At 35.4% G+C, this 20468-nt stretch overlaps 1 protein-coding gene across 1 annotated transcript in view; it reads left to right on the top strand.

The window, feature by feature from the left end:
• NBAS (NBAS subunit of NRZ tethering complex) overlaps window positions 1-20468 on the top strand; it is a 155402-nt gene that overhangs the window by 20917 nt on the left and 114017 nt on the right. Inside the window, exons 13-21 of the mRNA XM_021525380.3 lie at window positions 1253-1316; window positions 2548-2741; window positions 3562-3819; window positions 4622-4747; window positions 6024-6175; window positions 6924-7058; window positions 7330-7408; window positions 8126-8227; window positions 8510-8646. Of these exons, the coding sequence (XP_021381055.2) occupies window positions 1253-1316; window positions 2548-2741; window positions 3562-3819; window positions 4622-4747; window positions 6024-6175; window positions 6924-7058; window positions 7330-7408; window positions 8126-8227; window positions 8510-8646 (1247 nt within the window). The remainder of the gene's footprint in view (window positions 1-1252; window positions 1317-2547; window positions 2742-3561; window positions 3820-4621; window positions 4748-6023; window positions 6176-6923; window positions 7059-7329; window positions 7409-8125; window positions 8228-8509; window positions 8647-20468) is intronic.

Below are 20468 nucleotides of genomic sequence, written 5' to 3'. Positions count from 1 at the left end.
CTAAACTTTATTTTAATGATGAAATGCATTCTGAAAAGTGAAAAGTCTGAACTGATGCACACTAGTATGTGAAGTGTTCTGATTTTCCTCCCAATAATTTCTTGAGTAATAAATAAAAGCTTTTCACTTGGAGTACTGTGTATTCTGTTCTAAACCTACAAGACATAAACCAAAATCAGTTCCAAACAGGGTAAACAAATGGGATCGAAATGTAATTTCAAGCTTATGTAGAAAAGCATTTTTAAACAGCAACCAAAACAAAGAAAAAACAAAAAACTCAAAAGAAATTCTATTCTAGTGTTGGGATAAGTGTTGTGTGTCAATATATGCATATCTATTTATTTTAAATGCACACTTTTGACAAATTTTGCTCAAGGATGCTTACAGCGAGTAGTATTTTTTGTTTGTTTTTGGCAATAATGAATATGTATTCTGAAGTGCATTCAGGACTTCATAATTCAGTGAGGGTGATATAAAGGAATATTTAGTGCTTGACTGTTCACAAAATTTTTTTTGTAGGTGAAACTGGTGTCCAAGTATAATGTGTATTTTCATAATATGTGTGAAATTAACTTAGAGTGACCTCATGTTTACTTTTAATTAGTAGACTCTTCTCTTTCTACTGAAAAATCAAGTCTGAAAAACACCTTCTGCTTGATCTTAATGTGCTTCAGTTATTTCAGCTTCCTGTACTTCCACTGTGTTGCACTTGGGGGCAGGATTTCTGTCACTGCTAAATCACGTTTAAAATAACAGCATTGCAACATAATTCTAAACTTTGAAGTGTGTCAATTAATAATACTGCTGCTTTTCTTGCACTAATCTTGAAAGGGGCTTCATAATTATGAAAAAGCTGGGGAAAATACTTAGAGAACTGTGCTAGACTGTCACACAAGACCACTACACAGGCTCTTTTGGAGATTACTTTATGTGCCTGTAGTCCTATGTACTGACATAAAAAGCAAACCCTTGGCTTTTGATTGCTGGAGAACCTTTATTTCAGAAATCTTTAGGGTATGATTACTGTTTAAAGCTGGTCAGGCTGTGACTTGTGGTTTTATGGTTTTTGTTTTGTTTTTTTTTTATTGTCTGTAGAAAAGTACAATGGTACTGCAGAGGTTGTATGTTTGTGCTTGAGAAGAGTTTGAATTTATAGAGAGCATTTCAATTAAAAAATGAGTGGGTTGGCTGCAGAGTAAATAAATGGATTCTGTTTTACAAAGATTTAGTTGCATATAATTTTTTTTTTTAGCCTGGCTATGATGAGCTTAACCCAGACTGGAGACTCTCTAGTGAAAAAAGAAAGAAAATAAAAGGTATGCAGTAAAGTTAGATCATTATTTTATATCCCTGTGCAGTTAAAAATAATAATTCAAATACATGAAGATTGAAATGGCTGAATTAAATCTCAGTCAGGGTGCCAAAATTGGATTTTTTGAATTTGTAGCATGGCAGAGTTAAATAAGTGTCACAATAGGGTTTTTTTCCAGATTTTTTTTGGGAATGCTTTTATAGCTATAATAAAGTTGATTATTTCTATTAGCACAGGATTTCATTTTTTCTTCATGTAAATGTCTAATAATCTTGAAAGCTACTGTAATTTAAAGATACTGGTTTAAAATTCTAAAAACAATTCTAAAACAATTTCCTCTGACTGGATTTACCTAATCACACTATTGTTTTCTGAAAGCTTGGGCCAATCTGGGCAGCCATTTAGCACCTGGTTATTGCATGGCTGTTCCAAGAGTGCAGAGATCAATAGCTATTCCATGATCCATTTGCTGCTGCTTATACACATCTATATTATTAAAAGATTCCTGCTTCTTTGTAATATTTTCTTTGGTAATTCTGCTTTTGGGTTAATTCATCTGACCTTCATAAGCAGGATGCTGGTTAAGCACTATTAAAAAAGGAATAATGTGACCTATTTCTTAGTGCTGTTTGGGGAAATGTTATTGTCATCAGAGGAGTGGGAAGTGACGTGTGGGGAGCAAAATGAGCCCATTTTAGTCCAACACCCAGTTACCATAATAAAGACAGTGACTGGAAATGCCACAGCTTCCATCCTCAGTCCTAGAGACTTTCTTGTTCATTTGGTTATTTTAGTTTAATATTCCTAACAGCCTCTTCTTGGAATATGTTGATAGGTTTACTTGTCCTCAAAAGCAATGTAGCCTTTTCTGATTTTCATTAGTATTTGGTTTGTTGTCATGTTGAGGATGGCCTGATAGGTAATCGAGTAGATCTTTATCATAGATGAAAAATCTGTTATTTTTTTGTACAAGTAAATCAGTTTGCTGTGTATTTTTTCCAAATGATGTATATATTTGTAATTGTGACTTTTTTTTGTCCTCAACAGCTTTATTTAACACAAAAACTGTCTAGTAAAAGATAACTGATATAAAATACAGACTTAGTGAACCAAGGTTGCAAATATAACAATTAATATCTGTTAGATTAGACCATATTTCTTCATAATGGAGGTATCTTCTGTTCTTACCTGAGGTTTAATATTATCTTTCTTTATATGGTGCATTCTTATTTTAGATAAAGAATCCTATTACCCATTGATAGATGTAAATTGGTGGGCAGATAATTCTGTCATCCTTGCTCGCTGCTCTGGTGCATTGACTGTGTCATCAGTCAAGACTTTAAGAAACTTGCTGGGGAAGACGTGTGAATGGTTTGAGAGTTCTCCTCAGGTTACCTCGGCTCACGATGGAGGATTTCTAAGTCTGGAGGTGAGGAATGTGCACAAGCAGGTATCCTTTTGGAATGCAGTATAACAGTTTGCTTTTTTATGTCTGATCCTAAGGTAGGGTGGTTAAAATAGATGTTGCTACTAATAGGAAAAGTGATTCTTCTTCCTTATCTGTAGATAGGCACTGCAGGGTGATTCTGAGCTTGCTGCACCTTAACTGTTCTAAGAAAAACTTGATAAAACTTGTGGAGAGTAGAAGCAAAACTCCTAGAATGTTGAGTCTCAGTGAGAGGAATATTACTCTTTTCTAAAGCTTATATTGAAATAGGCCTTAAACATCTTAATCAAAAGTTTAGCATTAGAATCAGAAAATCTCAGTCCACACCAAAGCTTGTGTGTATGTTTTTGGAAAATTGTATTATTCTGGAAATAATATGCATAGCTCATGACTGGCATACTACAGCCTAAGGATGTAGTCTGAGATTGCATTGAATAGAAAACCTCTATTTGAATAGTCGAGAGTTGAAAACACAACTGTATGCTGCAGTAAGCCACGGAAAGTGTAGGAAGATTTCTCCACTGTTCTGCCCTGTTTTGGCTGGTGCAGGAGGTGTAGGGTAAAGGCAGTTTACTAAGAAGCCTTCACTTCTGTAGGTGAGGGATGAAACCTCAGATCCAGGAGACAGATGCAGTCTGGTTTTCTGAAACATGTTAAGCAAACTGAGTAACAAATGGTTTGAAGGAGAGAGTGAGGAGGGATGTTGATTCTGAAAAGTTCTGGAAGTGGAGGTATACTCAATTCTTACTAAACTAGTTTAGAGGTACTAGATAGATGCTTCTTGTTCATGTTTTCTGTGCAGTGTGAGATGAAACTTGTTCCAAAAAGACTGCGCTTGGAGAGCAGGCCTGGTGATGAAGATGAGGGAGATGATGACTCAGACTCAGATGAAGAAACTTCTGCTAAGGACAGATACTTCAGCTACCTAAAGCAAGGCCTGTACTTTGTAACAGAAATGGAACGATTTGCTCCTCCACGGAAACGACCACGTACTATTACAAAGAATTTCCGCCTTGTCAGCTTAAGATCCACAACTCCAGAGGAACTGTATCAGAGAAAAGTAAGTCGGAAGGAAAAGTCAAATCTCTTTTAATCATCTTTATTTAGAAAGAGCTTTTTATTTTTCTTTTAACTCCTGCTGTTGAAAAAAAGGTTTAGGCATATATTTCAAAGAGTCTCTTAACTGACAGTGTGCTGTGTCACCTGATTAACGGGATCCTTTTTTAAAAATAGCATTATAATAACCAAAATGAGGTGATGTTTCCACAGCAAGACTCAGTGTATCATTGATGTGGCTAGACTTGGACTAGACTTGGACATGTACTCGTGTTTGCATGTAGTGAAAGACTTGGCAAATATATTGAATGAAATCAGTTTAACTTGTTGTTGGCCCAGGAATGGGTTAACTTACAGTCATCTGTGAATATTTTGCATGTTTTCTTCAGATATGTACAGATTAGGTCTCTGAGTCATTCTTACCAAACAGATACTGCTCTGTTTCTAGGGATCTTAGACAGTTTTCTGTATCTAGGCCATTCCAATTGTTCTGATGGTAAACCAGCCCACTCTATAACTTTTACAGTTCCCAGAGAATGCTGGTGTCCCACTAAATATGATGTATAACTAATATGATGTTACCTAAATAACATCTTCCTTTTATCTGAAGGGAAAAATCTTTCATTTCCAGAGGTGTCCATCAGATCTAAGTCTTACTTATCTGTATCTTGAACGAGTCTCTTTCCTACCTGCTGATGCATACCCACAGTAATTATCCCTCTACCTCTTTCAACATAGAAAATTAGCAATTAATTGTTCAGGATGGAAAATCATATGACTTTCATTTTAATGTGTTTGCCTTTTAGATTGATAATGAAGAATATGGAGAAGCTTTGTCTTTAGCTCAAACGTATGGCCTTGATTCTGATCTTGTATACCAAAGACAGTGGAGGAAGTCAGCTGTTAATGTTGCTTCAATTCAAGACTATTTGGTGCGTTTCTGTTTTGTTGTTGTTTTTTTTTTTGTTGTTGTTTTTTTGTGTTTTGTTTTTTTTTTTTTTTTTTGTTTTTTTTTTTTGTTTTTTACTTCCTTATTAAACTGACTGTGTTATCTTTACAGAAGTGGAATTCTCAACTGTGTTCTAAGTTATGCAATGTAAATTGGTGGCAGTTTGAAGAATTGTTCCGAAAATTCAATTTCATGTCATATGTAAGAGAGCAGTTTAATTGAAGGCCTAATCTAGAAACCTTGGCAGTTAATAAAAGTCTTCTGGAATATCTCCTAACTTCTGTTGATAGCAACACACTTCCTGTGTAATCTCTTCCCCCACATGCAGTAGTAGATTAGTGCCTGGCAAGTGAAGAATAATAGTTGGAAATATCAACTGTTTAAACTTCCAATTATTATAGAATTAAATTGGGAAGGTGAAGTTAGTATTGAAAAGTTTGAATAACAAAATTTACAGTGAACTCTGTGACTGAGTTTTTCAGTAGAATGCAACATGGGATTTTTTTTTTTTGCTTGGAAGAAGACTTCTAAATCAGCAGAAAAATGGTGTTGAGGTTGTACAACCTCATGGTTGTGGTAAAGTATTAGTAATAGAAATATACTATTACTTTAAAATAGTAATATATAGTTTAGTATTAGTATAGTATTGGTAATATAGGTATATTAGTGTAGGTATAGGAGTATAGATAGGTATGTTAGTCTAGGCTAAAGTATTACAAGAGAAGTGTATTCTATTTTTCTTCAGCAACTGAATGTCAAAATTTAGCCATTCTGTATTTGATTTGTAATGTCAACCAAAGATCAGCAGATCAGGCAAATATGTTTTGTAATTGTGATGCCTTTTCTTTCACACAATCTTACTGGCATGTGAAGAGGATAGTATTGAAAATTACTCTAGTGCTATTGTGGAATTTATGTACTTGGTTTATAAAACATGTATTTTACCCTTAAACCATCACATTTTATTTCGTGTAAAAAGGAGTGACATTAATTAGAAAGTACAAATAATAACGTCTGTTCTAGTTGTGGAAGTTGTGCTAAGTAATTTGGTATTTCTGTGCCCTTTTGTGCCACATATATATTCCCCTCTGAGGGAATTGTGTTTATTGTGTTCTCATCTCTTTTGTTGGTTTGCAGTGTCAGTCACCAGGGGAGCTTGACATTTTCTTAAGTGGAAGAAGGGAACTTTAATGTAATCTCTGGTTCCATTGCTTTGAATTCAGCCTTTGAATTGTGTCTGTGCTCTTGTTCTTGAACAGAGCAAAATCAAGAAACGTGCATGGGTTCTTCATGAGTGCTTGGAAAGAGTTCCAGAAAATGCAGATGCTGCTAAGAAGCTGCTTCAGTATGGCTTGAAGGGCACAGATTTGGAGGCTCTTGTGGCCATAGGAAAAGGAGAAGATGGTGGCAGGTTTGGAAAGAGTATTTTTTTGTTTGTTTTCTTTTTAAAGAATGATATATAAAGTATTTTATAGTAATTGGGTCAATTTTTTATCTTATCAACTACTAGAAAATATTGAGAAGCTTTTGCAGGACATAAAGAAAGCTTGTGCGTTGACTCAGACTATTCTGTAGATGTTCATAAAGTGCCTATGCATTTTATCTCTGTATGTATACAAAATATGGTGTTCATTGTAAATATATGCCCTGTAATTTCTTCATCAGAAGGAATTTATGATGTAATATTTTACTATGAGAATCTGTTTCTCTTGTTGCTTCTGAAAGCTGCAGCTAGCCCTATAAATGTGTTTGGTTATGTCTTGATCAAGCAGAAGCAAGGTAGAGACAATTCTCGTCAGTGTTCAGTTTCTGATGGTAGAAATAGAAAGAGGCTGTTCTTTCTTTGTGCAGTCTTCTATTACCTTTGTTTGCTGTAGAGCTGTGCCAATCCAGCTGCTGGCTGTCAAATTTAGAAACTTTTATCAAGTTTGGTTTTGGTTTGTTTTAGGGATGGAGTGGAAACAAGAGTTGATGTCTCTTGTTGGCTTGGGAAAAATCCCTGCTTTTTTGCAACACAAAAATTCAGTATTTTTCTATACATGTGCAGTTTTTTAGTCAAAACATAGACAAAAAGCTCTTTTATTATTTCTCTTTAAAAATTACTTCACTTTTTTTGTTTTCCTCCTTCTTTGCTGAGATTGTTGATTTTTGTCTTCCAGATTTATTTTACCAGGGGAAGTAGACATTGAAATTCCCTATGAAGACCTTTTGTCACCAGATGAAGAAATGGATGCTAGAAAGGAAAAGGAAGCCAAGAAACGTCAAGAACTGCTATTATCAGTAAACTTCTCAAAGTAAATGAAATGTTAGGCCATGTTTTATTCAGAATGATAGGTTTATAATAACTACACAGTTGCGAGAACATAATTACTCTTACATATATTATTCCTACTAGAAAAGTGGTTTAAATTTTAATTGGCATTATATTGTGTCAAAGTTCTTGGTTTACTTAATTTCATGATATATCCCAGTGCACAAAGTCATTAAAATGTGTAACATTTGTCTTCATATGCACATGACATAAAATATTAATGGCAAATGTGAAAATTCCTGTTCTGAACACAGGCTGACCCTGGAACAGAAGGAGCTCTGCCGTAGCAGGCTGAAACTGTTGACTTATCTTGATCGCCTTGAGACCTATGAGGTGAGTTCTGAGTTCTCACACCATAGGTACTCTTTCAACTTTTGCATCACATCATCTTACCCTTTTTTGTTATTTATTGCGGTATTAATGTTTATGGCCTGGTTGAAAAGCTACAGTCTATCACTGGAGAAATGTAAGATGTTTTCTGTTCAAGTGGCTGTATTTCTTCTATTCATTGTTTCAAAAGGATGGCTTCTAGTCTTGAGAGGTTCAGTTGGGCAAAAGTCTGCTTTGAACATCCTGTGTCTGCAGGGAATTGAATTATGCAACTACATGAGATGTAGAGTTCAGGCAGGATTACTGTGATATTCCTGTCAGTCAAATTGACAAGTTTTGTGCAGGTTCTCTAACAAATAATTTTCTTCCATGAGCTTACTAAAGTGAAAGTTTTTGGAATGTCAAACTGTATTTTACTAAGTTTTTAAGATTTAAGTTTGCAGTTGGTAATGCACACACTCCCTTTATGGCTTTTACCACATCTCTGTAATTAATGATGTCTAAACCTTAATTAAAATAAGGCAGAAAAATGTCTTAGCTTATCAACAAAAAATGCATCTGTTTTTTTCATACTGAAACAAAAAACCCAGCATACTTTTCTACATATACCTCATACTTACTCATCCTAAGATAAAAAGATGTATGGACTTTTTGATGCTTTTGTAAATCTTGTATAAAAAGCAGTATTTTTTTTTTTTTTTTTTTGTTTTTGTTTTGAAGGAAATCCTTGGAGGGCCTCATGCAGCTGAGCATTATGATGGAGAATTCTTTAAGAAGTTCAGAAATCAGAATATTGTACTTTCAGCAAGAACTTATGCTCGGGTATTAATATTTATGTTGCTAGAATCCAATGTTGTTTTGTTATTGCTCTTTGCACTAAAATGCTTTTTCCTCCTCCCTTTGAACTTAGTTGAGTCTCAATGGAAATTTAAGAGGTGGTGTCTTTGTTTAATTTTAAATAAATAAATGCTGTGACCCTGGCCTTGTTTTTTTGTTGCTAAAGAAAATTTAAAAATGAACTGTTCGCTGTATGACCTAAACTTTTTTGCTCATTTTCAGTCTAAATCAGTCTTAAGCTCTGCGACTTACTGTTCTGTTCTTTAGGAAAGCAATGTCAGAGCCTTGGAAATTTTGTTCACATTTCATGGATCAGCTTTACTTCCACACAGACAGGCGATTCTCTCCAATTTCCCAGAGACTACTTCACCATATGAGTATGCTTTGCTGTTACCTGAAGCTTGGTAAGGGTGCATCAATAGATACTAACTCAAAGAGAGAATATTTTTAGATTAATACATAATTTAGTTTCCAAGTATGGCAGTCTGTTACTGGTTATTATCTGGAATCAAGAGAGTAGTTTTGTCTTTATGGGTCTTGACTTTACCGATCATCATTATCTGCTTTACTTTGTGCCATTTGTGGAATCCTTTTGATCATTAATGGGAATATAGGGATTTTAGAGGTTTTTTGCTCTGTTACATATCTAAGAGGGAACACAGACTTTTCTGACCTGAAACTGCCCAGATTTTCATGTGTGTAGCACAGGTCTTGATGGGTTTTTGGTAACAGCCAGTGTTAGGGAATGAATAATACAAGTGTTTAGGTCCCTGGAAGCAAATACATTTTTCTGGATTTGTTTTGTGAAGTAATTTAACATCCAAGCAGTCAGTAACTTCAGAATCATTAATCTTCTTGGTACTGATTCTTGCCCATGGTTAAGGTAGAATTATAAAAAGCTTTAAATACAGACTTTCCTACTGTTCTATTTCACATCAAACGTTATTTTACTGTGAATTTAATCTAAATTTTTTCTTAGAGAGTCTTCCTTGAACATCATAATTAAGTTCTGTATATTAATTAGAAGAATTTTTTGCTTTTAGAGTGTTTCTTTTCGACACTTCAATTATGATATTAGTTTTGAAGCATATTGTTCAGTGCTCATAAAGAGTGGACAGATTTCATTAGTTGGTATTTTACAATAGGACTTGGAAGCCTTACTTAAGAGGGAGAGTTTTTGGAGGAGCTAATAGAATTTTTTTTTGTAGTCTTCCATTATTATATTTAAGCTTTTCACTTCAAGGTTTTGCCAGTCCCATTTGGGCAATTCTCCTTTTACAATAGGGTTTTTCAATTAATCAGTTATTCCCTTGAAACTTTTCCTAACTCAAACTACTTACCAGTTTTATCGTCCATGAAAAGAAGGAACAGTCTTTATTTCATGATAGCTAATGTGTCCCTTTTTATTTGTTGGTAGTATTAGGAAGACATTTGGTGACTTTTTTTAAGGTATGAAAACACTTGTTTTATCATTTTCTTTAAGGAAAAAGTTAGGACCATGAAGAGAAATTATTGAAGTGTTTATAAAATTGGTAAAACATATTCCAATTTTTCTTTTTTAAGGTTCAGAATGTGAGACATAGGAAAGAATGGTCATCTTAAATGTGGTTATGATCCATTGCTGGTCATAAATAGAGTCCTTGTGTTTCTGAAGGGTTATTTGTTCTTGTTATTTTCTTTTTAAATTTTTTTAAATTTTGTTGTTTGGTTTGTTTACAAAACTGACTTATGTACCAAGAAACAAGATAACAGCTAAAATAAAACATTTCACTAGTGATCTAGTAGTAAAGATGTGAAGTTATGGGGCAAGAACTTCAGGTTGTCTGCTATTGAAAAATGAAAATATATATTTTGAATCTTTATTCTGACAGAACTTTCCAGTGCTAGGATCAGGTACGTGCAGATTCACACTTTTTATCCCCCAGATTGCAGAACAGACAATACTGTGTGTCTTGAAGTTTTTGTCTTTGAACAACTACAAAATGAGGATGAGAGTAACACAAATCCCATATACTTATAAAACCAAAAAGTGTACTGTATATTTGATAAAAACTTTTTCTAAACAGTTCCTCTGTTATAAAACTAATTGCTCACATAATATTGTTAAATATACTCCCTAAACCAATATTTTAGTAATGTAATTAAATATGTAGTGATGACAATATCTATTAATGAGACTAATATACTAATGAAATAGATTTAAGTTGTATAAAGTAAAAGTTTTTTACTATTTTAAGGAGGCTTCTGGTTATTCTTGTTTCTTGTGAATCAAAGAGAATTGAAGTTATTAGTCTTTTTTTTGTGACTGTATTGTTCTTTTAGCTCTAGCGATTGTTTTTTAGGGAGTTTATTAGTATGGTAAAATTACTGACATTCTGTAGATATGTCATCATTGTTATGAAATGTCATTTAAATAAGTGTGCTATCTAGTTTTCTTTGTATTAGAAGACAGTATGTAGACATAATTTTCTGTAAATTAACTGATTGAGCAAGATTATGATACAATTTATTAATTCCCATAGAGCATTAAAAAGTTGTAAGTAGTGACTGTAATTAATATGCTTCTGAAGAAAAGAAAAATATTGCAAAAATATAAATCTGATGTTTTAATTGGTAGACAAAATATTGCAGCATTACCACACAGTCTCTTTAGCTTCTGTAGCTTGTAATTTCAGGGGTCTCAGGACAAGCAATGAATCAATCTGTGTTGATGAACTTTGATTTAGGCAAATAGATTCTGAATCCGGAAAGGTCTGTCTGGTTTTCCTTTTGAAATTTCAAAATGTTGCAGTTAGGAAATAGGGTGTATCCTTCAGGAGGTGAGTTTTTTTCCTTTCAGTTGCAAAAGAAGGCTGCTCTCTAGTGATTTCTTCTAGATCTTTGTTTTTTCTGAAAATTTTTGATCACAGTATCTGTACCAGCAGATTTCAGTAGACTATTTTGGTGCGTGTGATGAGACCACTGACACAAGTCAGCTCATGGCATTGCCTCTCTAAGAGTGCAGCTTTATCCAGTGGCCTTGCTTAAAGGGCATCTTGTCCATGCCTTATTGATGCCTTTGTTGCTCAGTTTCCTGCAGCTCAGACTCCCTGCTGATCAGGAAGTAGTTTGGTGAAGGTGTCTTCTGTGTTTTCATATATGGCTCTTTGTGTGTGTGTTTGTGTAGGATGAAGTACTGTTTTGAATTTTGAATTGAATATTGTGTCTGTGTACATTGCACACTTTGAACAATAAGAGGGTTGATTCCCATCTGGAGCTCTCTGAGGTGACATTCATCCCTGTGGGAATTCACTACATTGCTCTATACTCACTTAGTTGTTCCATCTCTAGGGCAGTCTGGCAGAGGCAACACATGAGATTGTATAGCAGATGCAGCCTTGTTAGTGCATGGAACAGGTGAACTGGGTAAACAGGCACCTCCAGCTACAGCCAGGGTAAGAGCACTGAAACAATTGCTTGCTGTGCACCCCCACCAACATGAATACACATACAATGCTATATATGAAGAATTTCTTAACCTGTAAGAAGTGCTTTTGTAAAGGTTGTGTTATAACTGTTCATCTGCATCCTCCAATTCAACTACCAGTAGTAAATTCTAAGTACCTACTGAAAGAAAGGTTAGTGCATTCTGTAGGCATAAAGCAGGTGTTTTTCTTCTACTTGGACATGTAATTTACATTAGGATGGCATTTAAAGGGCAGTGTCACAAAAATTTGAGGTCTTGTCAGTCAAGGAAGATCTGGCATAACAAATGGAGAAAAAAGTAGATTTTTTTTCCCTTTTGTGACAGGTTATTAGGAAATACATATATTTTTTCCCTGTATCTGCTTGTAAAAAGTCTCAAATGATAGATATCATTTTGTTTCTCCTTTTTGGCACATATTTTGTAGCTTAGCATCTCTTGAGGTTACTCAGAACAGTTCAGGAGTTCTGTGTCTAAGCCAGGAATTTATGTATTCATGAGACTCCTGCAAAAGTCTGTGATTTAAGTAAGCTCAACAGCTCCCTAGTTGAGAAGGAATCTGAAATACTAAGACACAGTTGTGGCTGTGAATGGTATTTGCTTCAAATTGGTATTGTGATAGGTGGACATTACTAAGTAATGTGTTTTTGCAGAATTTGGATTGTAATGTTTTCCTACTTTTCATATTATTTCTCAGCTTCTTTTATGTTGATGGCTCCTGTGTTTCTTCTGTCTCTTATTGGGTTTCATGTTCCTTCTCAAAGATCCATCAGATGCACAGACTACATCTGTTAGGACAACTAGAATGAAGGTGGTAAAAGTTTAAGTATTTGAAAGGAGCTGATAGCTCTTTTTAATCTCTGTTTTAATAGCTATAGCTTGTGTTCTTAATCTATAGTTAAGACGGTTGCCCTGAGGTTCTTAAATGTGATGTAGGAAAACAGTGTTTTACTGCCATTATAAATACATAACCAGAGTATTTTTCCATGTTTTAAAGTTTCTTATCTTTTGTACTAGGCTTAACTGCTGTATTGTAACATTACTGCTTGCATTTTCAACTCTCAGAAGTCTGGAACTTCAAATGTATGGTTCCCCCAGCAGCCATAGGTCTGCTATATTGCACATTATGCTATTGTAAAAATCTTCCCCCTAAGATAGCAACTTTTTATAAGTTGCTGTGTTTTTGCTTCTTAACTTTCTCAAATACTGGTGTTTAATTGTGGCATAAAGTGAATTTTTACTAGAGAGCTGTGGATGAACTCCATTTGCCTGATGAACTGGGATGAGAGTGTGGAATTATCTCCTAAAATCTTAGTGAAGGTTTTAAAACCTGAAAATTTCCATGTAGTTGACTTTCATCTATGAAGGAGTAAGTACTACTGAGGGTACGTAAGCAGTTAACTTTGCCTTTCCATCATATCTTCTCCTGAACTAGGTTTTTAGTTCTTGCCTGTGGCACTGCAGTTTCAATAAAGCTCTTAGAACTTCATCTCTTCCCTTCCTATATGTGCATGTCAATAGGTTTGATAATGGAATGTCTGCAGAACTGTCTAGTATTTAGTCCCCTCTTTTTCATATAATTTTTTTCTTGTGAAGCTAAACTGCTTTTGTTTTTAGTGTAATTCAGAGGTGTTCATGCTAAAAGAATTAATCTCATGGTCAGTTCCCTTTTTGAATTTACTTGAATTCATTTGTATAGTGCTACAGTGAAAATGGTGAAAATAGTAACGGCCTGCGTTTTATATGCATGTCCTTTTTCTTTGCACTAATAGGAAGAAAAAAACAATTCAGAGGAAGAAATGTAGTTAATATAATTTTAAGGATGTATTTGGTAGAAAAAAAAAGAGCAGAGCTTACCTTCTACTATCAAGTAGAAAAAATAATTTTTGAGAGAGATTAACTTGTCATGATGACACTCATGCTCATGTCTGGATTAACTTCTGGTAGGAGCAGGGAAGGTTCTTGTCCATGTGAAAAATACAGCAGTGGTTTGGAGGAAGAGAGACTCTTCTGTAAGCTGCTTGTGTGTGAATCTGTGGTAACAACAGGAATAGCTCATTTATAGCCAGGAGGCTGCTGCAGACAGTGAGCTGGTGAAAGTACCAGAGATATTGGTTGTGAGGAGTTTTTGAAGAAGAGAATGAGAACTTAGAGCCATGAGGGACCTGTGGAGAACACTTAACTGTCAGGGAGGAAGGAGGGAAGTTTCACAGAACCTGCTGTGCTGGAGCTGCGCTGACATTTAGCTGAGAGAGCCGAGTATGTTCAGTGTGGAGAAGGTTTCAGACAGGCCAGCAGCAGCCTTCACATAACTTCCTGTAGCATGTGAGTTGAAGTGTGGCTGTGCTGCTTATCCACAGAACATCAACAAGATTTCCTTTGTATTTCTGGCTAGTTAATACTGGACTTAATCCTGACTTCATCTACCAGGTGTGTCTTTTGCCTGCATAGTCCTGAACTGGAGTTTGGCTTGCTTTGTCCAATCTTCTAATGAGATGTACTGTTGCTGTTGTCTCATCTGTTCATTGTTCTTTTACAGGGTTTAGAATAAAATTTCTCCCAGGAACATTCGTTATGCTTTATAAATGTACACTTCTGAAGTAGTATTTTCATGATTTGGTGGCAGATGGCTTTGATCTTACTTGAAGTTCAACTTTGTCTTTAAAGTAGCTTTCACAAAATCAAAATACTTTCACAAAATCAAAATGGGCTATTGCCTCACAATTTTAATTTTATATACAAAGTATAAACCCCACAGTGAGCTTCTGAGCTGTGCTTATGTACTGTTAGCTGACTTTTCTGATGTTTCGATTATTCATTCTAGGTTGTTTAGGAGAGAAAGTTTCCTTCTCCCCAAATTTTATTAGAGGTTAACCGTATCATTAAAACATAGCTAGATTTGTTTATATGAAATCAGTTATAACTTTCTCTCTGGTGGGAGAGCTGCTTCAAAAGACCTATCACTGCAGTGTGCGTGGCAGGGATTCTGAAGGTTAGTTAACTCTGGCAGCCAAAAGCTGTGGCAAAGCCTTTTCCCCAGTTTATGCAGATCAGTTTTCCCAAAATGCATGATGTTTTAGGCAGCAGCTGCACTTCAATCTTGATAAATTTGTCATCTCTTATGGATATTTCTGGAAAATGAAGTACTTCTCTCTCTGCCCCCCACTTCTGTATCCCATAGTATATTGAACAGTTAAAAGCCTAAAAATACACGTAATCAGTTCTGTAGTTGCATTTATTAATTCAACTACTAATTCAGTATTCACTGTTTTCATTAGTTAATTTACTGATTTACTAATTCACTAATGAAAAAAAAATATTTTCATGCAATATGAACAATGCAATACATATCACAGCTGTTTGAGACTGTATATCTGGGATGCATTTCTTAGATTTCCTCCTGAGCTATGAAATAATCGTGACATAACAAAACTGTTTTAGAGACAGAAGATTGCAGAGCAACAGAAAGTGGTGTTGATTTCCTCATTGCTATCTGAGAAGATACAGACTTGGACAAATGAGCTTCTAAATTAAATTAAAAAAAAAATTTTAGTTATTTTATATCTGTAACACACAGGCTTCAAAATGAGGAATAAATGAGTGTTTCTAAATATTTTTCAGACAGGGAGACATGATTAAAAAAGACAGCACTGATTAATCTACTTCCAAAATGCCCCAAACCTACTTCTAAAAACATCCGTTTCTTTCACCAGAAAGATACAGTTTTATAAATGTATTGGGGCAAATAGCACTTTTCATTCAATGTGGATGAGTTTACAAGGGAAGAGATTGAAAGAAAAAATATTCTGAATTTTCAACTTGAAGAGTCCTGAAGACAGGCCTTTTGTATGAAATGCTTAAAAGGGGAAAAAAAGCAAGCCCACAAAGTTGGTGCTGGTACTGGAGTGAATTGGAATCTGACCTTAAAAGTGAGTTAGACCTTCCTGTTTTGAAAGCCTGTCCTTGTAGAGAAAATAATCTGCAGGTTTCAAAAAATGTGGTTGATCTGATACAGAAACTACAATAGTATGGACTTCTTTTGTCAAAGTAAAGAATGGGAAGAATTGCCAAGCCAACGTAAACAATAGACTGAAAAGAGCAATACAGGAAAAGTCATCTTTTTTTGAAGAAACAGAGTTGAATACCTCCATAATCAGTCAATTTACTGGGTTCCAATCATATTTATTCTACTGTTGAAAAGAGAGAAAGGTAAAGGGTGGGGGAGAAGCAATGGCTCAGGAAAAATAAAAAGAACCTCACAACCATGCTAATATTTGTGTACAGTTATTGTATGGCACAGCTGCTAGTTTTGTTAGTTGGGAAAGAAAGCCACATGGCTTAGTGACTGCAGTGACCTATTACCAGCCACGTCTGGAGTTCCAAGTGTGTAGGAATGCAGGCTTAAGCTGCACGTGTCTGACCTCTGTGGGGTTTTGGTTACAAGAGCAAAGCTGCAGAGTTGTGTAGCACAGGAGAATGAGTTCTGGATCCAGTGTACTGTGCATATGCAGCAGGCTGCCTGTGCATGCTCAATTCACACTTCAGCCATGCTAGAGCCCTCTCTGGTGTGCAGGGCGTGTGTGGAGGTTCTGATGTGCCCCCATTCAGCTGGACTTGCTGTACAGATGTTGTAAGCAAATCATTGCAGAAAAATATGAGTTCTTCCTCTTTTCAGATACATGTTCACATTGGTACCTATTTTTTTCATCTGTATGCATGTTTTTTTTATTTTCAGACTGCAATGGTATTTTGACATCTGAAGTCTTTCTCAACTCGCTTCCATTTTAACAACTACTTTTTCTGAGTTCTGTTGGTCTCCGTTTCTCCATGAGTCACTGAAATTACTGAGAATAGAAATCTGAAGGGAAAAAATAGTCTGTGCTATAAAGCATAAGTATCAGTTAAGAACAAACCTTGTGATAAATGTTGAGATAAATACAGCATTCTAATCTTCCTTTCTTTGTGTCAAGACTGGTTTATTCCAGTCCTTGTATATAATTTCAAATATAAGAGTTTTTATTAACTCTTCAGAATGAGTAGAGATAGTAAGTACAGTTGGATACAGTCATGTAGGGGGCAAGAGAGAGTTACATATTTTATTAGTATTGTTGAGAAGGTGAATGGAGCTAGGAGTCAGCTCTGAGTGCTGTGGGTTCTGCTAGGGTTTTTTTATGTGTGTGTTCTGAGCACACCAAGAAACTTACCTGTTAAGAGTGACTTTACATAAATGCTGAATTATACTAGGATGAAACATCTAAAAATCTTGCAGCTGTATCTTTTTTGGTGGTGTTTTCTTTAAGCATTTAGAGAAGATGGTTTCTGAATGCTGCTTGACTCTTGGTGAGAATTTAAAAATCTAAAATTCCTCTCTCAACTTTTTCCAGTGGTGAACCTGAATACTTTTAAAATGGCAAATGGAACCAGAGCAGAAAATAAAGAGTATTTTCCATGGCTTATCCACACAACTGACTTAAAATATTTTAACTTTTTGTGCTGTGTGAAGGGAAAAAAGATAGGGGTGGACATTTTGCAGTTAAGATTGCACTGCATGGTGATTCTTTCCCATGAAATGAAAAATCTGTTGGTGAGGTCTGTTAATAAGCTTTTATGAAAGACTTCTGAAGTATGCTTTTAGCTCTTCTGGAATTGAGGTGTCTGGACAACTGTGGGTTTCACTCCTGCAAAACCTTATGCTGAAACATGGTATTTGTCTCGGTAAATTTGGCCAGAAGGCAAATGGCCAACCGTAGTTTTCAGGAGAGGAAAATAGGTACAAGCAAGTACACTGCAACATTTACTTGAAGTTTCTCATGTGAGAAATAACATACACCTATAATATATGGTTCAAATATCCTCAACTAGATATTTTCTAGATGTAGTAAACTTTCACAAGACTTTATTCCGGGAATTCATTCTATTTTTGAACCCAAGTGCATCGTGGTTTATCTTCTATGCCATGCAGCATATAGTTAACATTTCATCTACGTATTGTGTAGAACAGCGTCTGCTGTTTATTGTAAATGAGGCCCAGTCTCATCAGTATTTACAGTAATGTAGGAAGTAAGTACAGTGAAATATCATTTCCTATTTAAGTGAAATGACAGCATGAACAACATGGTATCAGTCTTGGCATATTGTTTCTTTCTTCTAGGACTCTTCAATCTACTCTGGCATTTAGAAAATGGACATCATACACTTCTTGCCTCTAGTCATTCATATTGCTTGTCTCTGTACTTTTCACCTTTATTTCTTTATTTTTATTGTACTCTTGAGAAAACAGCCAGAGAGAGTCAGAGTTGCACATTGCTTTGTCCCTTGATGTATTTTGGAGTTGTGGGGAAAGGGGAAAGGAAAGGAACTTTCACAGAGGGCATAGCCTGGGAACTTGAATTGAATGAGTTCTTTCTTAACTATTACTTTTTTTAAGCAGTAAACTTTCAGCTTCAGTTGATGCTATAAACCTGGGATGTTAGGGAAGTTATTTTTCATAACTTCATAGGGAAGTTATTAATGACTTTTGCTATTTGGAAAGGATTCTATTTTAAAGTCTATTTAAAAATAATATTTGAAGCAGTTGGAATTTAAAGGCAAACCCAAGTGGCTTTTGTGTTATAGAGAGGGAAGAAAGTATAAATTTTTAGATGGGAAGAGGGAAATGCAGATTATTTTCTGAAAATAGTTAGGGATATGGGGTGATTCCATGTCTGCAAAAAGAAGCATTTGCTCAGAACTGTTGACTTTAGGCTGGGGTGAGTAACACTTGCATAAATATTAAACTTTTTAGTCTTTAATAATTGTTTATCAGAGCGAGTGAAGTAACCCAGCTATGTTATGAATAATTGGAGGTTAGAAACATGTAATTTGTATTGTTACATATGCCATAAAAATATGCACGTTTTGCCAAATTTAATGGTAAGCCTTTTGTGCTACTGAATCTGTAAAGAAATGACTTCTTATTTGGAACTGTATCCTGGATGTAACTTCACCACATCTATGGCAAGTAAGCTGGATGTGACAGCAAAATTATGAAGAATATGTTCAATGTGGTATTTTGCAGTATAGGCTTGGGTCAGTAGATTTTTCTTTAACTTTTTATTTTCTTTTTTCTTTCCAATCCCATATGGAGGGATCATAGCATTAGGATTTTGTGTGTGCATTTTGAGATGTCTTGTTTCCTTGTCATTCAGATCTCATTCATGCAGGAGTGGTTTTAAATTTGCATTCTAAACATCTGTATCTGTTTATTTGTAGTAATTTTCTCTTTTAATGATTTGTTATTCTAAAGAGGAGAATGTTGAAGTTTAAATCTCTGTTAAATATGTGCACCTCTTTCCTTACTATTTCGCATGGCTTTTTTCTCTCAATATCAACCAAAGAAACCCTTGGAAGAGCAGCCAAACCAAAGAAAATTTCCCCAAATTTTCTTCTGGGCTTCTCAGGTTAGATAGGAAGATTTATTCAGGTGGAAAGCTCTTACTTAAGACAGTCATGAAAGTGCAGGTAACTACTGGGAACAAGACTTCACTTTCAGAGTAAATACAATAAGTGGCATGTCCTGCAATTTTCTTAAGGGGCCTTGCTGTAATTATTTACTTACTGTGTGTGTCCCCTATTGCTCCATTGTCAGGTAAAGGCATCAGAGACTCTTGCAGAAGCCATATTTAGAAGGAGAGTGGTAGAGGGACAGTTTGTATTCTTTTTAGTAGAGTAATGGAATAGTTTATGTTGGAAAAGACCCTTAAGATCAAGTCCAGCTTCAAACCTTACACCGCCAATTCACCTCTGAACCATGTCCTTAAGTGCCACACCTCCAGTACCTTCCAGGGATGGGGACTCAGCCAAGAAGTGAGTGAGAGAAACTGATAGGGAGGGTCAGACCTTGTTTTACAGGTTCCTTGGTACTCTGGGCTGTTGTTAGTGAGCTATGGGAGGGAATGGAACTTAGGGAAGGGAAGGATCTAGAGCATGTTCTTTGCTTTCTGATTCTTCAGCCTCCAAAACTCCTCAGGGCTGCTTTTAGAGCTTCCATTGCTAGCTGGTCCTTGCCAACAGCTGACTAGATCCTTGCCTTGTAGTTTATAAAAAAGCAATTGTTATTTTATTGTTTTACTAATAAAGAAATAATCTCAAATGGGCCTGTAGGGACTTGACTAAATCAAATAATTTTAGCAAAGTGTATTACAAATTTTGGAGACAGAATAAATACTTAAGACATTAGTATGTGAGCTAATGTTGGATGAAAAAGCTATCTGTAATGTGAAATTAGAGTTATTACCTGAAAATCTTCTCTTAATGTTATTCTGTCATAGTAGTTTTGCTACAGTTTTGCAGACATTTGAAACAGCTGCTGAAATGAAACCCATGTCTGTTCTTTTGTGTATAAAAGCTCCTTTTTTTTCCCATTAAGAAAGTGTATTCATATTTAAAAAAACCCCACCTAATTCCTCCCAAAACAACAACATCAACAAAAAAGCCCCAAACCCAACCAACCAACTGAAAAATCAAACAAGCCTCCTGTCATATGAAAACAGGGGGTCTCTTCAAACCCTTCATACTTGATTAGTCTGCGACCCTCGTGCCAGACAAGTCTGTCACTGTTCCATTATGGACAAGTTCTTCTCTTCATAAACTCCATTGGTTTATGTTCTGCATAGCTCAACATGGTTTTCTAGTATTTTATGCTGCATAAACAGCTAGCCTTCTACACCAAGCCATAGCTAATCATTCTAGTAATAATCCATTATGTTATTAACCTTCATCTTA

This window comes from Lonchura striata, chromosome 3, assembly GCF_046129695.1.
Source record: "Lonchura striata isolate bLonStr1 chromosome 3, bLonStr1.mat, whole genome shotgun sequence".
Lineage (NCBI taxonomy): Eukaryota > Metazoa > Chordata > Aves > Passeriformes > Estrildidae > Lonchura > Lonchura striata.
Note: the sequence above shows the minus strand (reverse complement) of the source record. Positions and strands in the feature narration are given on the sequence as shown.